This window comes from Temnothorax americanus, unplaced genomic scaffold (assembly GCF_048541705.1).
Source record: "Temnothorax americanus isolate GAGA-0224 unplaced genomic scaffold, ASM4854170v1 Scaffold5, whole genome shotgun sequence".
In the NCBI taxonomy this organism is placed as follows: Eukaryota; Metazoa; Arthropoda; class Insecta; order Hymenoptera; family Formicidae; genus Temnothorax; species Temnothorax americanus.
In genome coordinates, this window is record NW_027509657.1 from 5,066,035 (window position 1) to 5,085,659 (window position 19,625).

Genomic DNA, 19,625 nt, shown 5'->3' on the forward strand with positions numbered 1-19,625 from the left:
TGACACACCGTTGAGTCCATCGAACAGCTAAGAGAGGATTGCGAAGCTTTTCAGTATGTTGCTTTAGCCAAGAGCATACAAATACACTTTAGCGGATCTCGGCTTGCCATTACCTACTGCTTAAGCGAATCAAATGGAAACGAAGAAAAGAGAAGTCGCGAGTGAGTATTCGTATCATTATTACTAGTAATGTATTAGGCGTAATTAACTATGCAAAAAAATTGCGGATCATTATTTGAAAAATCAATATATCTGACGTAGAAAACAGAAGAGAGAAATTCCTTTCTGTCCGTTGAAAAATTTTCTTCATCGGGCGAGATTGATCGAATAAATGTGAGTCACTTGTGCCAATTACTTTAATTAAAGCGCACGGTCGGTATAATATACGCATGAATGTCATCTCTAATAATTTCAATTCAACCGCTGCATACTTTCCTATCTCGCCACATAACCGCGTCCGCTTTTAAAGCATCGTTCACAGATTTTCTACTCTCATGCTCGCCGAAGATGGAGCCATTCATCTTCTCCGCCAACGGCGTGCGCGTATCTCCATTGCCTCCTGCAGCACTGCATCGGAAATTGGAAATCGGATGCGGTGGTATTATTAGAGGGCAAATATCGGAAAATGGCTCACCTATGGATCGGAAAGGGAATGCGCCTTCCCCCTGTGCGAGCGCATATCCTTACATTCGAGTTACCAATTTAATTCCACTTCGATATTGCTAGCACAATTATCTCTAAAAATGTTTCTCTTGCTTTTTATAGCGCTATACATTCTCTGTTATGTAATGGCGTTGGTTTCGCGCATTGGTAGTACTAAATAATCGCTATATATCGCACGAGTTACACAATATCGAATCTCTTTATGTACGTGCAATATGTATGAAATGTGTGTAAATAGATATATATTTTCTTCTTAATTTCCTCCTAACACACATAAGTCCATACTTTTTAACTGTTTACTTTGATTGGAAAGGTTTAGTTTTTTTCTGATACAATAAAATTCTACTTCTCTCTCAGCATCGTTTCTAACAACCGAAACAATCCTGCCAGTTCATCCTCTAGCAGTGAGCGAGTGAGTTTATCTAGCGTCGCGGCCAAATCGGATTTGGCGGACCCGGAGGTGCAGAATGTTAAATTAGGAGGGACCGCGCTGCGTCACCTACGGAAAAGGTAGGAAAAGAAGGCGTAAAAGGGCGAATGTGCGGAAGAAGACACTGCGCCGGTAGCATCGGGTTAGCTTGATTCACTGCATGCCGCGAATTCACCAGAAGCGTCCGTACTAAAAACTTTTCACTCTGACTCATTCGAAATTCTCGAGGCACCACGTTCGAGCCGATATGACGCGCCTACTCGCTCGCATAAGTCTCGAGCACATTCTGCGAAACTCTGGGAAAAAAGTATATACATATATGTGCTATGTATACGATCGCACAGAGTAAACATATTCACATTTTTATCGATACGTTATGTACACAGGGTGTCCCCGAGAATCGCACGTTCTCTCTCGACGATGAATTTTTTCGTGCAAAACTCATTCGAAAGAAATTTATCTCGACCAAAAGTTTCACAGCATTAATTTTCGTTAAAATTTTATTATGTTCCAAAGTTTCTGTTCAATGACAGAAATAATTATAGTCAATTATACCGATAAATGTATAATCGACCCAAATAAAAAAATAATTCTTCTATTAATTCTCAACTAATGTGTAGTCATCAGATAGCTATCTGAATAATAAGATTTCTATTATTTGACCAAAGTTGATAAATTTTTGATAGCTAACGATTCAGGATTTTCTGGAATCGCAACAGTAAACTAATATACTCTTTACTTTGACAAACGATATTTCGGAGGATATACTTTCGAGACAGCTAGTATATGTCATGCGTAGTGCCTATATAACATCGATGTGTCTCCATGGAAATATTGTCGGGAGCTTTTCGTAAGAGCATAAATGTAAGTCAGATTCGCGGAATTTAAATCGTACGGCTGAATAGATGCAGGTAAATTGAATGTCTAGTGGAACATTCCCAAATGAATATTTCTATGCAGTCCGCGCGCAACCGTCACAGTTAGTATTCATTTCATGGTAACATATACTGTGTATTTGTGAAAGAAGAGTTCCCGCAAAAGAACCACTCTTAAGACATTACTTCTTTACGTAATTCTGTCCGAGTAACGCACTTTTTTTTGGATTTGCTCCTTTTTGCCTTTGGGTTATATAGCGCAAGTAATGCACATTACAGTGTAGGTTAAATTAACGTTAATCCAAGTTTATTAAAAAAAACTGCTTGTAAAACATTTACGTTTAAATGACTGCTAACGTGTCTGAGTACGTTGACGAAATTACATTTGCATACGTAATGTCGCGTACGTACATATTCATCAATTTTTAGCATTTCGAGATACTCTAGAATATGACAAATTCTTAAAAAATATTTTATGAAAGATTGTGATATATCAAAATAGTAAATATTAAATGTAAAATGTAAATAAAAGAATTTTATAATATTCGAAATAATATTCGTCATAATTTTACTATTTTCGTGCAAGTAACTGTATCAAATCACGAGAGCTAAATGTTCATTAACGTTGCTCGCCACAATGCTATTTTTATACGCTTTTTAAATATTCGCATAATAAAAAAAATGCTAATTCGTATCATTATGCGATATCTTGACTTTTCCTTTCCTCGTTTCCGAGAGATTTGCATTCCTCGCGCGTGTTTCCCACGAACGGACAGTCGTGGGCATGCTCCCGCGCGGTTAACGGTGAAGATCTAACCCATCCCGATGTTCCGTATTATTCGCATTCGCGACCGTTATCGGCGGCGAAAACAAAGATGCGAATCGCGGCGACGTGTTTCGAGGCGAAACGCGGTGGCGTATGCTGATGAAAAACCGGAGTAAAAATGGAACAGTTCCCTCGAGAATTTCTTCCGCAAAAGTGTATTGGATGGACAAGCGACGGCGGTAGCGGCCTGCATGGCAATTCTCATGTGCCACGTACGTGAATGCAAATCCGAATCACGGTGCACACGGCGCACAACCATCACCAGCAGTAACGGCCGGGAAAAGCGCCGAAAAAACTTTAATGGATCCGTTTTTAAGGACCCGCAGCCGAGTCGCGCAAGTCCGCCGACCTCTCTCGCGTACCATGCAAAAACCCACTCGAGTCAATGCTACGGTCGTTGGCGAAGGAGCGGCGGCGTAACGGGAGGAGAAAAAGTCAGTGGCACTGTACTGAGAGCAAAGTGCAACGAAAGCAAAGAGCGGCAAATAAAGCACGAGACAGATAATCGTACCATTTAAACAGCGGTGCTCATCCCGCCGTGCTCCGAATGCATCAGGTAGCCCGAACGGGGGATAAACCTTTCATTCGCGTCGTAATCCGACTCGAGCGCGAATCACGACCGTCTTTTGTAAGTCGAGTGGGATGATAGTCCGCGCGTTTTATGGAAAATAAAAAAGCCTAATATATCAATACATCTAATTAGAAATGCTACATTCTTGTATATACGCCAAATTCGAATATCGTCTTGCTTCTGTTAATTCATGACTATAGTTGCTCTGCACAATTTTATAAACTTTTTTTAATTATTTCTTTTATTCTAACAGATACAGCTGCGTGTATCACTTTTAATAGTTAAAATAATATATAATATAAATTGTTATTCTTACTTCACAGATTAAATGCCGATCTTAAAAAATTAATAAATTACGGTTACTGGAACTAATATGTATATAACTAATAACGCATCGATTAATAATCGATCGAGATACGAAATAAATGGAATTTTGCAAGATATTTATGTACCAAGCAACGTAAGCCCTATCGACATAACGCGCGAGAATTCTTATACAAGTTATCAAAGACATTCAGCGAAAACATTCGATAGATATCCCGCGCTGAGTGGTCCCTCGACTCTCTGATACGAACGCCGGTCTTTTCCGCGTGATAAGCTCCAACGACTTGACTCCGAAGAGAAGAGTGCCGAAGGAAAAGTTGCCCGACGCGAGGAAACTTTGCCGAAAACTTCCGGCGGCGACGATGCACTCCACCGGGGATGCAAGTATACGTACGCACGCCGCCTAACCTCGCAAGCATTAATCATCCTGTTCCGAAGGCGACTGGTCGCAATTTTCCAATGAACGTTCGTTCGACAGATTTTTCATCTCCTCTTCGCGACGCTTTTTTTATTACCCTCCTAATTTTTTGCCCTCCGCGTTTTTTTTTTTCAGAACCAACTTAGAGAGATGGAGAAATCCGGATATTCCCGACTGACAAAATTAAAATCTCTAACGAAATAAGAATATAATTATAATCATAAGGAGTATAATTATCAAGAAAAGCTTTAAGAAGGTTTAAGAACCATTTCACAAATATATTCTTAACATAATATAAAAAAGACAATATTCATGTGTATAATTTGCAGATAGCTCAGAAAAGTTCGAGTCTAGGAAATAAAATACGAAATTCAAAATGTAAAAATGAAGTATTGTGAACGACGACATTCTAGGACTTATTAAATCTGCATAGCTAAGATGTCTCTGTACTCTTCTCCTTTCATCTTCTCAAGGCACTTTTTCCTTCCCCATTATTCTTTCTGATTTCTCCGAAATTTTCGCTCACCCTGCTCTTTTTTCCTTTATCCTCGTCCTTCGTGTCTTCTTCTCGCGCCCGTCGAGCTCGGTTAACTCGTAAAGACTCGCCCACGGGGCCCGGAATGAGGGTGAAGGGGTCCGGAGAGAAGATGGGCCCGGGTAATACCGTGTAATAAAGTATGCGAAATACAAGGCGTCGATCGAACGACGCACGTCTGAAAAATAATGGCCGGCTTTGTCCCGCGAGCCGTACATGAGGCTCCTCTCTTATTTGCCGATTAACGGTCGAGCATCGATCGGCATAAATCCCAAAACGACGACGTCTCTCCCCCTTTAAGTTCTCTTTAATCTTCTTCTCACTCTCTCACTCGTATATGTTTCTTGCTTTTCCTCCGTTTGGTATACCCATTCCAAATGGAAACGCGCGTGCGAACCTGCGAACGAACGGACGAATGGACAAACGCGAATCCCGCCGTGCCGCGAACGCGAAGTCTTTTATTGCTCGTATCTTATTGGGAATGTTCTCCGGCTGTCGCACATGGCTGTCGCACCGCAATTCCCGACGGTCGCGCGCGAATGCGAATTTCGCGCATCGTGGCGTTAGGCGTTTACGCGCTGTCGGTTGCACAATTCCCCAAATCTTGCAAAGCGGAACGATGACACGGGATGGGATGTCGTATGAACAGTGCCAAGTGCCATCCATACAAGAAATAGAGATAGAGATAGAGAGATAGATAAAGAGAGAGAATCTTTTTTAGTTATTTATTTATGTTATCTATGTTATTTAGTTTATAGTCAAGGCTGGCCATTTAAAAGGAACGACAAAATACTCATCCAAAACATGTACGAAAAAACATACAAAAATTAAATGCGATGTTTACGAAATTAACGCACTTACTAATCTATATATAGTTCTTGAAAATTATTTTAAAATATTTTAAATTGTTCTTCATTGATTTATTGTAATTTAAAATACGCTCTATTTTGATTTTAAATTTCATCGCTATATTTGTAGGTTCGTAATACGTCCCAAACTCGGAGGTTCACTGGCGAAGCGACATCGGAAAACCGATTTGCTGACAAGTTCCTTACCGTCGCACACAACTATGCTCCGTTACTTTACTACCACGTTTCGCTCGCTACTCCAGAGGTAATGCCCACTGTCGAAGATTACACGTATCCAACGGTATCGAAGATCTGCCGTGGAAACGAGAAGCTCACGTCGACGAAAGCGCGCGCGCGGGCGATACAAGAATATTTCGTGCTTCCACTAATGGAAATTCCTCCGACAACCAGAAATGCACGAGGATAATATTAGGGGAGTAAAACTCTCGCCATGCGTCTGTTGTAAAAGATACTACGATATTATATTAAACAAAAATTTACGTTAAAGAAAGTTTGCTTTTCTCAAGAATAAAAATAAACCAATGTAACAAGAGAACAATTTAAAAAATTAGAAATTGTCCTCACACATATCTTCATAAATATTAAATGAAGACATTCATGAAACTTATTGATATGAAAAAAATTATACTTTTCTCTAATTCAAATCTAACAAAACTCACACCGGTGACAATAATATTAGGAGAATAATTTTAACGTCTATTTGTAATATAATGTATTTGTATTGCAATAAAAGCGTACACAGAATCCAATTTGAATAGTACGGCATTTCTCAAAGGAACTGTATAACTCTAGCGTATACAATATAAATGAATAAAAACTGATTTCCACGATCAAAGCACTCCGCTCCTAAATTGCATCCTCTAAACACACATATCGGAAAATTCTGTTGAATCTTGAGAGTTTTGTCTGGTATCGCGCTTCAGAGATTCTTCAAAGCGCGACAGCAGCATTGACGTGCAAGGGAGATTGTTACTGCTGATCAAAAGTGTAACGCAAATATTCCAATAAATCCGATCGGGTTTCGTCTATCACTACCTACCTCTTCGCCATCTCGTATCGCAAATCGCGTTATATCGCTCGCAATATAAATACCGATATCGTGTTATTTATTAAACAAATCAATGAGGCGTGCATACGCGTACGCACATATATGCGCGTGTAACGCATAAGTATAGGTACTCGAGTGTCAGATACTCGAAAATCGACGATTCGCCGGCATCGAATGACGATGAGCGTAGTACAGAAACAGTGCTATACGTGGTTTCAATAAATCCTCTCCTACCGGTCTTTACCCCTTTTTCCTTGCTACGGTGTTCTCCATTTTCAATAAGGCAGAGGTCCTTCCGACTAGGTTGGTTTTCACTAGGAAAACAGATATATATATCCCTTTATATTGGCTCGCAAGGCACCCGAAGAGCTTTCAGAGTCTTGTCGAGAGGACCGCCATGAACAAGAGAGGAAAAAAGAAAAAGAGAGAGATCTTCAGAATATTCCTTCTGCTTGCCACGATACTAAAGCCGCGAATTTATTGTCTAAGCCCTGGACATTAATTGTGCAGGATTAATAAAAAACTATGTCGCGTCTCTAAACAAAATCTGGGAAAAGTGCGACACGACATAGATTGTCTTCTTACGAAAAATTCATCGAGATTTTCTGTAATCTTAAGTACTTAATTATCTAAAATAACAAATTATCGTATAACTTATATTGATCATTAGTTAGGAAACTGATAAATCTTTTTAATTAATGTAATGTAAATAAAAAAACTTAACATTTATCTTACGATTAAGAATTATTTAACTGTTTTAAGTAGCAATATTTTAGATATTCTAATATTACTATTACGAATATTACAAACATGTCAAAATAAAATATAATATCCACGATCTGCAGTGGCAACTACCGTAACTACGATGGTAACTATCGTAACAATGTATAGCCACTCTTGTGCTTCTTCAATTATAACGAGTCTGTCGAAGCGACGCGACGGCGAAGGCCAATTGAGCCAAGCTCGGAAGACCGGAAAGAACTCTCTCGGCCTAATCACTAGTGCTCCTCTAACTCCATCCCCTTGCTCTACTTCATCCTCTCTATCCGTGTCTGTATATCGCATACATCGGAGTTAAAGATATCTGTACATAGTGACGTTGACTATACACCAATGTTGACGGCGGAGGACTCGTGTCGTGTGGAATTCAATCGCGAGGGATCGATTTCGGAGGGATTCAAGATCGGCACGCGGAAAGAAGGTATAATAAAAGCCACGGCGGCTTAATGTATATATTCGACTGTTTTCTCTCGTCGACATCGACGAAAGACCCGCGGAAGAAGATAAAGCCAAACGAGAGAAAAGGGAGGAAAGTAAATTCTCCGCGCTCGTAGTATTAGAGAGCAATAAAATGTGCGAATTCAGATCGCCTGAGTGGTCGTAAAGGCGGATATCGATGGTTTTATACGTACAAACTGTTTCACATAAAATAAACGCACGTTTACAAGATCGTTTGCTTTACTAGATTTCGGACTGGTAGTTTCACTACAGTTTCTGCAATGTGTCTGACTTTTATCTCAACATCTCCCAAACATCTCCCAGAGTTTAATGGTTATAACAAGTCATTTTAGCATAAAGCTGAAATTCAAAGTTTTATAAGAGAAAACAATTCTCTTGTAATAATGTATTTAAATTTATATAGAAAGCTTTAAATATGGCACAAGTATTCGATCGCAGAACGTAGAATTATGATAGAATGCAAAAATATATTTTATATCTTATCTTATATTTTTTAGAATATTTCTAAGAGATTCACAAGACTCAGAAAAACAAATTAAAATTTGGTATCATAATGAAATTATGTAAGATTGTAAAATATAATGTGCGATATAGTTTTTAAATTTTGCAACAACGAACTGTAAAGTAAACAGTTACAAAAGCATAATTCGTACGAATGTGAAAAGATTTGGAAATGACAAGTTAATGTTTCCAGCAGAAAATTTGTGAAAGAGAAAGTGCCGAGATGATCTGCGAGGCCAGATGTTTTCTTCGAGAATAACGATGATTGTGAGAGTAAATGCGAGTATATAAACCTGGAGCAACCGTCCGATTTTATTCTTAAATAGGACGAGAGTGCTTTATTCATTCGTCGAGCTATAGAAAGTAAAAATTCAGCGGTGCATATTGCTGAATCTGTCTCCGTGCTGCGCGCGTTCTCTCTCATTACTCTCATTCTCACTGTGCCATTCGCCGCGGGCGGATTCACGAATTGCGGCTCTCGGCGAAAGTTGCCCACGGAAGTGCAGCATTATGATTATGCACAATTAGATATCATCTATGTCGAGAATAGTGAGATAAGATAACCGCAAAATTTTCGTTTCATGCGCCACCTATAGCGTCCTGTGTATAAGGCGATATTTTTTATGCGTAAATTGCCTTGTGGTATTACACATATGAAAATGTTCAGTTTACCTGATGCAAATTGTATCTAATATACTAATAAAGTTAATATTTAAATAAAATCCGATTTCAAAGTTTTTGCTTTCTCACAACGCTTTTTCTGTAACATTTTGTCATACATATATATATTTTACTGTAAACTTCGAACTTTAGCATTGTATTCCTTTCCTAATAATTAATGATCAATTATTAATGTCATTGAATAATTGATAATAAACTAATTTTCGATTTCTTCCCATTTACAATATTAGTCATTATTAATACATCGCACGTATATCGTTCAGAGAGAGATGTCAGAGGTAGAATATCTCGAACGTACGGCATTCGAAGTTAACACCGTCCCTAGGTGGCAATATCCAGAATAGACATAACTGTCTGAGAGAATCCGAGAGGATCCAAGAGGATTCAAGAAGATGCTCGGTACTGAGCAAGTAAATATTTAATACCGCAGTCGGCGATATGTGTAGTCACGTCGTAGATGGTTTGTGCAGTCTACAAGCGCATTAATGAAGGTCTCAAATTGCTGACATTTCAACTGCATTATTAACGGAAGCAACGAATGGAAGCGTGTCTACCCGTATTACCACACTTATTTTGATACACGAATATTTCCTTCTATATAGCAAATTTGAGCTCGCAAGATTTTTTAAAAATTTCGAGTTTTTTAATCCACAATTAAAATCAAATTTTTTTATTTTTAACGTTTTATTATTTATTCTTACATTAAAAATTTGTTTAAGCAAAGTCCACACACAATTAGATAAAGAATATTGCACCTTTAAAACTTTTCTTTTTTAATCCTTACGTGATCTAGAATTATTTTGACATTTTTGTTAAAAAAAAAATCAACACATAGTTAAAGAAGTGCAGAAAATTCGAGACACTATACACTGGCTAGTGTCGGAATTCACAATAAAAGTATCATAGCGAGTTACTCCAAAGCGCATTCACCTTACTGCGTAATTACTCTTGCCAATCGGGTAATCGAATCCTCGCTTTTATTTCACGGTGGGAACCGGAGTGATATCGCCCGCGAGCGATAAACGTGGACAAAGCTACCTTAAAGAACCAATTACGTAATTGTCTGCGATATCGGGGAAGAGAGGAGGATATTTTATATGAAACGACATTTGATGAAAGGATGCTACCTATTTTCATGTAAATGGATATCGATAAATAAATCAAGGAGCATCGAATATTTAGCCATTTTTACTAAGAAGAAGACTTACTTTACTTATTCTATTGCTGTTATCCTATTATGATATTATAATGATCGATTAAACAGAGCAACGCTACGTATCTATGCAAATGTAAAAATGCATTAACAAGTATTGAATATTTATACACTTAAAGAAAGTGATTTATTTGAGCCGCTAAACTATATTTCGTTATTCAGAATAATCAATTAAACTGAAATATTTAAGTTAAAATAACTATCTATTACATTAAATTTCTGTAGAATAAACCTGGAACGTGTTGCACGACATAGTGAAACCGTTCGCCCGAGTTACGATTAAAGTGTTTTATGGTAATAACGCCGCGGCACGATCCTAATTGTGGATCGTACTTTCCCTTGCCGCCAAGTAAATCCGAGATAATACGACTACGTGCGATAACAAAGTAACTGCTTCATCGATACGAAATAGACGACGTTCTCGCTCTCGAAAACGCGTTACGTTACGTCGATCGCATTAGGCGAGAGTTTAACGAGCGGAACAAAATCGGCGATCAGTCCTTTAATCCACTCCGAGGCTGAGTTCGCACGGACAAGATCTTTCCTACACGTACGCCATTTTCCTTTCGCGCTGAATGATTCTCAGTGCGATTTTACAGCCTGCTCGCTTATACGCGAGAGAATCCCTCAGGAATCGGGCCACGTGGCTGTCTAACGCGTGCAAATGCAATTCGTATGGGGAACTGATCGACCCTCGCCTCGACAGGCACCCTGAACATCCGCCCAGCAATGCATTAAAAGCGATCGTCCTTGGATCAGGAGTATACTCGTGATTTTGGTCATTGACGACTATTGCTTGAATATTTTTCAAGGATAATGACCATTATTTACATTACAATTTATATAAATAATACAAGATACAATTTATGATTAGATTATGCAGTGTTTCAAAATTAAACTTCAAATATAAATTTATAATCTTAAAAAAAGGCGCAAGAAGATATACAAACACTTCATTTAGAAGATATTGACATTTGAATGTAGAATTTTATGAAATTATTATCAGATTGTAATAAATAAATTAATGTTATAACTATTTTGTTATAAAAAATATGAAAATTCTCTCTCTAACATAATTATAAATTTTGTTGAAAATGGTAGCCTTAAACCTAGAAATTTGTAATAAAAAGTTACAAAAAATGTTTATGTTATAATTAGTAAATTCACACACACACACACACACAAATCGTATGAAATATGCGACGAATGTAATGTTACCTATTAATTATTCATTCAAGGCTTCTTAAGTTCAAAGCATTATATATATATAGTATATGTATATGTATATAATCAAGATACGCTATCAGGCACTGAGAGGATATAATTCGATCAGCAATAATCCTCTCAACTATCTGTGCAGATAATCACTGATATCAGTAATATCGAAACGCGCATCCTACTTGAGAGCTTGATTTCTGCATATCAATCACGTAGCAATCTGCGCGGAGTCTCATTAACTAACTTTTCTCACTGCATTTCACAATCAGCTCGCTTCACCATTGACGTCCGATCCCTTCCTTCTTAGCGAATCATCGAGCACAGGTACAAACCTATCGCCGGCCATGCGGCTCAGAGAGCTCGCGTATAGCTAGTACGTGCGTTTAAGTATACGTCCAAGTGCGCTTTACTTTCCGCAATATGTCTATATCGCGCGATCTTCGGCTTCTCAAATTCTCGGCGATCCCGTGCGAAAAGCCCACTCCCTCGAATGCAAAATATATATTCGCCGCGAGCAGTGATTTCATTTTTTTCGAAATAGCAACGTTAAAAATCATACCACGTTCGCAAAGGCGTGCCTCGACGTGTATTAAACAGGCGATAGCCGCGGCTACATTGATTTCGGTTCACGCAGCTGCTCACCGTGTACCTGTGTAAATAATCAGGCTAACCACGCAGAACGATGTTTTATTCATCGGCCGGTGAGCGCGCCCCGGCAGAATGCAAAATTTTTAATTCGCCGTGAAATCTGGCCGTCGACCGGAAGTAACCGTGTCGGCCGCCTCGCCGAGGATCGATACTCGTCGGAGATCGCAAACAAGTTTGTTTCGAACATTTTTTTCGACGTCAACATTTTATCATTGTAATTACACCATTTTGCCCGATTTAGCCATAATTACGTCATGTGTCTAATGCAAGATGGTCCTGTCACGTGCGTGATGCGAGAGACTCCAATGTGACCAAACTCCTGTGAGAGACTGCGGATGGGAAGGGTGGACGATCGATACATTATGATATTAGTCTTCCTCTTTTAAGTTGCTTGTATTTTTGTTGAAACTTTAGCATTTTAGATTAAATAATAAAACTATGCTTAAACAAAGTCCTCAATTTTCAATTGAAAAAAAAGATCATGACATTAGCATCCTTCATAATTCGTATTATTTACATTTAGTCGTTAAATTCTTTTGGAAATATATCAAGAAGTGAGTTCTCTTTGAAAAAAGAATCGGAACTTTGTTGCAATTCTGAAAATGGGATATATCAACTTAGCAGAAATTTTTGTTCAACTTTGCAACTTTGATCATGTCAAATGATATATCGAACTATATCGTCCTATGGGAATGCTTTGGAATGAGCAGCATTGCATTTATTGAGTTCGGGCACAATGGGATCATAAACGAAATTGAAATACGTGCGGATAGTGCGCGGATTGCAACAGGAACGTTACATTAAGGAACTTACAATTAGATACGTCTTACGCGCCTGCACGTGACAAGGGTTTTCACGGTGCGGTGATAAACGCGATTTTCTCGCGGAACACCAGACATACTCGCTTACGTAACAAATCGAGTTCGATCAAAGTGGCGCATCCCCCTGCCAGGACCGGCTCTTCCTTTTTCTTCTTTTCTCTCCCTTTCTCCCTCCCTCTCTTGGCTACAGGCACACAAAACATTTCCAGCCACGTGACCAATTTCACAACCGAATGGTAACTCGTGCCTATTCGGTGCGTACCCGGAGCCCGACAAAAGTAAAAAGTGTTTTGTTAAGCGACAGGAATTCGTCGTAATTAATGAACCGGGGAAAAAGGTAGAGCGAACACAGTCAGAGTCCGGAAAAGGAATGTAGCCGGGCAGCAAAAGATGAAACGACGTCAACGCACACGTAGAATTCGCGAATTAATACTAGAGATTAATGAATTAATCCTCGGAGATTCGTGCGCGATTTGCATTGAGCGCAGAGATTTTGATAGCAAGCTTTAATATTGGGATTTCGCGCGATTGCGCCGCTGATATTTTATTTATCTCGAGCCAATGATCGATGTATTATAATGCGGTATAAAAGCGCAATTAAAAGGATCGCTTTAATCAACAATGTCGCGATAACAAAAGTGCAGATAAATGAGCCAACATACATTTTTGCTTAGATTCATACATCGCGGTAATCGAATTCAAGCCAGACTGCATAAAAGCTCTGAATATTGGAAAAATGGAAATAAAAAGAGTAATCCAACAAGTGTTAATAACATAGTTCCCGCTATGCCATTGTGCTTCGCTTCATTAAGCTTTGTACAAGTTTGATGAATGGCGAGTGATTCAAACTTTCAATGAGCGAAACACCGACTGCGACTCCAGAACATTTTCTGTTCGTTAAAAATTACGTATTCGCATTTAAATGGAAAAAAATAAGAAATTTATCGTTTAATTTTATCATTAATTACGCGAAAATTTAGCCGAAATGTGCCATGCCATTTTTAGTCACGCTTTCAAAGATATGTACAATAACCTAACGGAGCATAAGTTTGATTAACCAATTTTATATTCAGGTTTACTCTTCAGTCCTTGTATATACTATCAAGAAAAATTAATAAAATTACACAACAGTTTTTCCATCATATTGAAGTAGCAAAATTATTTATATCGTTGTCTAGACAGTGGATGCGGTGATAACGAGCAACTGTGAAAATGGACGATGAGATAGCGGAGGTTGCACTATCTTTATGACTCAGCGAAGGACCTATCGACCTGACTAATGATTCCCTCATCGCTCCCAACAGTTCGTTGTAGTTTGCCGAGCGTTACGCGAAGCGATCCAAACGCATAACTTCCGTTCGTCCGTCTAACCGCAAAGCCGGAGGTGAGGGGAAGAAGGCCGTATACATCGGTATCGATCAGTCGAAGCTAACTTTCCGCATTATTCGCGTTAACGTACTACGCGCGCGATGAACTATTATTGTTTCTCTTCCCTCCTATTCGTGTTGTAGTTCTGTTCCATCAATTCATCGCAACATTATCCTAGTATAATCAATTCTTCGACCAGATCGACAATGGTATATTTAGAAAGATGGTCAATAGCTATCAATGCGATGGATCGAAAATCCCAATGTTTCTCTCGCTTACGACAGAATAAAGACGTTCAGTTGCGATTACCTTTTGATAAAGCTAAACGAGCTTCGTGAAAATTACCCGAGAGCGGGAAAGACTATATTTACGGCTAACACTTCGCTATCAACCGAGCCCGACTCCTCCATACCACCTATAGAGAACCGTCCCATTAATTGAGCAACATTAATCCCATTGACACCTGAGCGCGCTCGCGGGCCGACCTATCTTCGGTGGTGAAGAATCGCCGTACAGCTTCATTGCCGAGCGTCAGGTGGAGAGAGGTTGGCGCGTCTCTTAAAGAACTGGGAGGTCAACCACCTCCATTCGTCAATGCCGAAGTGGTGTCCCGAATAAAAGAGAAAGAGGAATAGAAGGGAGAATCGTTTCTATCGGTTTTCCCACGAACGCGGATGATTCTCGGCGTGATGGTGACTTAAAGACGTCCGCGCCGCGTCGTTTGCAAAATACACGATTAATCAAGTAAGCAACCGTTAAATTGGGCGAACGTAAACGCGCGCGTGTAAATAGAGAAGTGTCCAAAAGGAAGAGAGAAACAAAAGAAAAGAAAACTGAGAACGAGAGAGAGAGAAAGAGAGAAAGAGAATATGAGAGAGAAACAGTGAAAGAGAGCTGACCTCTTCAAAGAAGATCTAAGAACGAGCCAGGTCTCGACCGATGAGCAGCTCGTAAACCCCGACTCTCGGACCATCGTCAAGAGGTTCATAATGCACATAACACCCTCTTCAGACTTCAGAGTTCCTTATTCACGCGGTGCGGTCTCGTGAAACCTCATAATACCCATACGATCGAAAAGCAAGAACGCGTTCGCGCGAGCATATAGAACGTCCGACTTGTCTTTTTCTCTCTTTCTCCCGCTTCCCCCCTCTCTCTCTCTCTCTCTTCGTCTCTCTCTTCCTGTTGCACACCTATAATTACGAGATGTTAATTACGCGATGAATACACACGCACCACAGGAGAGGTGCGTCTCCCGAGAGTCATGAGCTTTCAAGAGTAATGCGGCGGACATTCTCCGAGTATAATACCAGATGGTGCGGATTTGATCTCGCTTAGAATCCGTCAACGGGAACATGTCCATCTTAGTTAAATTGAGGAAAAGCAATTAAAAAGAATTAATATTATAGTTTTAATATAATAAATGGTAACTTATCAAATAATAATTATTTGATATTGCATCACAAATTTAAAAACACGATGTTTTTAAGGTTGTTGTACAGTTATATAGCTCATACGTAGAAAATTTATATGCAATATTAAATTACTAATATTATTGTAAATTTTATTTTTAAAATCTCAAGACCCTCCCTGCGCGCTCTTCATCGATTTCGAAAGATATAATATCAATTTATTTTAAAAGAAGAAAATATTGCATAAAAGATCAATTGTTTCATTGTAAAATCATATACTGATATATATTTGAATATTTTTGATCAAATATCCAAACTTGAAGATATATAGTACCGTTTTACGTGAAATGTGTATTCCATAAATACATAAATTCATATTTCCCTACTTTCCATCTACAGTGTTTTAACGAATTTTTCTCGTGCATTTTAAGGCGAAAACGATGTTTAACGATATGAGTAATTCTCGTTGCAAAATTCTCGTTGAAATCGCACACAGTAAAAAAGATCACATAATCTTTTTGTTAAGCACGCGAATTGCAAACGCATCTCAGGGTTTCAATATGGTCGTTTCTCAACGGCAAAGTCCCGATTGAGCTATGAACGCAAAACCTCCGTTTAAACATGAACTTATTAAAAAGAGAGAGTTTCAACGGAACTTTTCTTATTCATTCGACGATTCAGTCATCACGCTACCGACGTGAAAACGTTCAATACTAAAAAATTGCAGGATTCTTTCTGATCTTTAAGTTAGAAACAATATTCAATGTAAATGATTAAACAGTCGTTAAACAGATTTTCTCTTTTAAATCTTTACAATTTAAATGTTTTGTGAGTTTTGTTTTTTTCTCATTATGCTTCTCTCACTCGAAAAAATTGATACAATAATATATATATATATATATATATATATATATATATATATATATATAAAACCAAAATTATTTTAAAATATTATAAGTTTCGTTAATTCGAAGTATATAATGTGTGTATTGGAAATTTGTTTGAAATAACATATATTTATATCGGTAAACAATATGAAATATAAATTTTAAAAATCTGCCTCTTCCTACACAAAGATATATTTTGCAATACCCAGATCGTACAACAAATACCTATATGTAAAATTTTATAATATACACGATGTTTTGAATTTGCAAATGCGTCATGCATAACTCGTAAATTGTGCTAATTCGTAGAGGATTAATTAGCGAATTGCAGTAAAGATTTTCCTGATAAATGTACCAGATGTACCAAATGTTAATGCAGTATCGAGTGATGCAAGATCGACGGTACTTCAAGCGGAAAAATTCCCCTCTAGCTCCAATCCCAGTTGAATTTCTACCTCTTTCTGCGACACAATACCACCCTCTGGAATCCCTCTCAACGATGTTCGATCGAACGTCACCCGATATCCCATGATTCTATCTAGGCCTACTTAATAGCTAAGCGTCGTCGTTCTTCCTAGACACGCGTGTATATGACAGTGTGCGGCGTACAATATAACGGATATATTACGCAACACGTATATTCGCGGTAGCATAGGTAAGCGATAGACGAGCATAGAAACGAGTGTTTAAGAAACAGGTCGGGACATAAAAGACGCATAAAAGGTGACAAATCGCGAGCCGCGAGTGAAATACGGCAGGACTGGTCGGCCGACGTAACTGGCGTATATTTATCGCCATAAGGCCACGGATTTTGCCACGACCGGGCGATATCGATGGCGGCAGATTAATTTAATGGCGCGAGGTGGCCTCGCGTAGCCCGGTAATTACCGTCATCGCCGGATAAACGGGGTAGTACTCGTTCGTTCGCTCCTCTGCTGATAAACGCTACCAGTGCCCGGATAATATATGACGGAACGCCGAAAATCGCGGCGCAGCGGTGGTATCCTTTCGAAGTATATCTCTTACTTTATATCATATGACTTAAATAATTATGAAGAAAATGTACAAACAACCGGTTAAAATAACGTTTAAAATGCCGATTTAATTTAAGCCACGTTAATTTCACGTTGCCAATTAGCCGCCGACTGAGCATACGCAATGTGTGTATCGTGATGCACAAAATCGGCCGAAATTGCACACAAATAATTTTCGGTAAACAACAACTCTTAATTTGTGGATAATTACAAAGGGCGATGAATCTATTATGGGAATGAAATATGTATGAATCTATTACCTGCTATAAAAACATGTAATTTTTAAATAATTGTTCCCTGTCGATTTGTTGACAAAATTTGTTGACATTTAAATTATTGTACGAACAATAAGTTTAATTGCAATTGGCGACTTTAATAACGAGCATCGAGAATTATATAAAAGGATCGAGGATTAAAAGGATGTATCGGTTAAAAACATGATCGCAGTCTTCGATAAAAATAAAGAGATAAAAAAGCAGGAATAAGACGGAAAAATGTCTTAATTGCGATCGTTGCCGAATTCGATCGTGCGTCCTTGATTTTGCAATGAGCAGTCCTCGGCCGCGAAATTACGGAGGAAGCATGGTTTATTGGCCGGCTCGGCAATTAAATTGCAGTTTATATTGAACCAGTCTGGGAAATCCATGAAGGGTCGGTAAAGCGCGCGAGAGAGAGAGAGAGAGAGAGAGAGAGAGAGAGAGAGAGAGAGAGAGAGAGAGAGAGACCGTCCGTCGCGTTTGCATCAGACAAACCTCTGCCTGCAAACGCGACGGACGATCCATCGTTTGCAATTAAATCAAACCAAATTACGCGCAGGAAAATGAATAATTATCGAAGATATAAGAGACACGAGTTTGCGAGAGGCCAATATATATTGCCTTCACAGCGACTTCCTGCAGATCAACTGGCCAAATCGAACTCTTCGCTTAGAAGCGAATGCACTTTCTCAAGTTGTATTTGAAAAAATCATAGAATTTCGCAATGATGATGCATATTGTAATATTTTTATGTCAAAAAAAACATGACTAAAAAAACATTACATAATGTTTTTAAAAATCATAGTTAGAAATAAATATTGAAATGATAAACTTTAATTTAATTCTTTTGATGAGTAAAATTCATATTAATATCACGAAATAAAACACACAAAAACACACACACACACACACTGATACTATAACGGAATAAAATTTCGCCTGTTAATTATTGTCACTTTATACATTAATTTTAGCCTTGTGCCTTGATTTTTCAAAAGTTGATTTTATTGAGTAACAAGTTTTTTAGATTTTGCATTCTTTCCTTTTTTAGAAAAGTTTTGTATTAACAATCTTACTATTAATTATTACGAAATTGTCTCTCGCGATAACGACAGTAATCACATCGGCGTGATTCCGTGTCGACACACTTCGATGGCCGCCGAGAGCAGAGCATCTCCCGGATATGACTAGATCTTGCGATGAAAAATTGGAAACCAAACGCCGAATGGCAAATAACTCATTTATTGAAAAAAAAAAAACAAATCGACTCGTCTTGCGTCTCGCATCCAAGCGTTCCATTACCGATCCGTTCGTTTATTATTCGTTGCTCGTTTCGGTATGGGTCAATGCGTTACGCGGCATATTAACGCACGTGTAATATGATTCGAGTTATTTCGCCCGTCGACCGACCGAAATCCGGATTGACCGTACGCAGGAGTCGAGCGCGATGGATATAATTAGAACGTGTAAAAAAATATACACACCGGTAAACCGATAATATGACGGATGGCGTATTGTCGACATGCCGCGTACTCTCCGGTGATCCATCGATATTTGACTTTTCATTATGGAAATGTGAGAATATATGTATATATATATAGGACCGTTCATACGTATAAAACCGTTACCGCATATGACAAAGAAAAGGAGCTGTTACTTAGTCCATATTATATTCTTTTCATATTTAAAATTACGTTAATGAAAAGTAAATCATTCAATTAGCTTTTAATATTGATTAATATATTTTCCGTTAAATCGCACTGCCACTATACTAAAAATCCAAAATTTTG

General features: G+C 38.5%; 2 protein-coding genes across 5 annotated transcripts in view; one reads left to right on the forward strand and one right to left on the reverse strand.

Moving 5' to 3' along the window:
* Window positions 1–6,540, forward strand: part of LOC143904062 (uncharacterized) — a 404,129-nt gene extending 397,589 nt beyond the window's left edge. The window contains exon 5 of the mRNA XM_077418296.1: window positions 5,621–6,540. Coding sequence (XP_077274422.1) covers window positions 5,621–5,759 — 139 coding nt within the window. The 3' untranslated portion in view covers window positions 5,760–6,540. The remainder of the gene's footprint in view (window positions 1–5,620) is intronic.
* LOC143904053 (uncharacterized) overlaps window positions 1–19,625 on the reverse strand; it is a 325,508-nt gene that overhangs the window by 299,808 nt on the left and 6,075 nt on the right. The gene's annotated exons all lie outside the window — the stretch shown is intronic.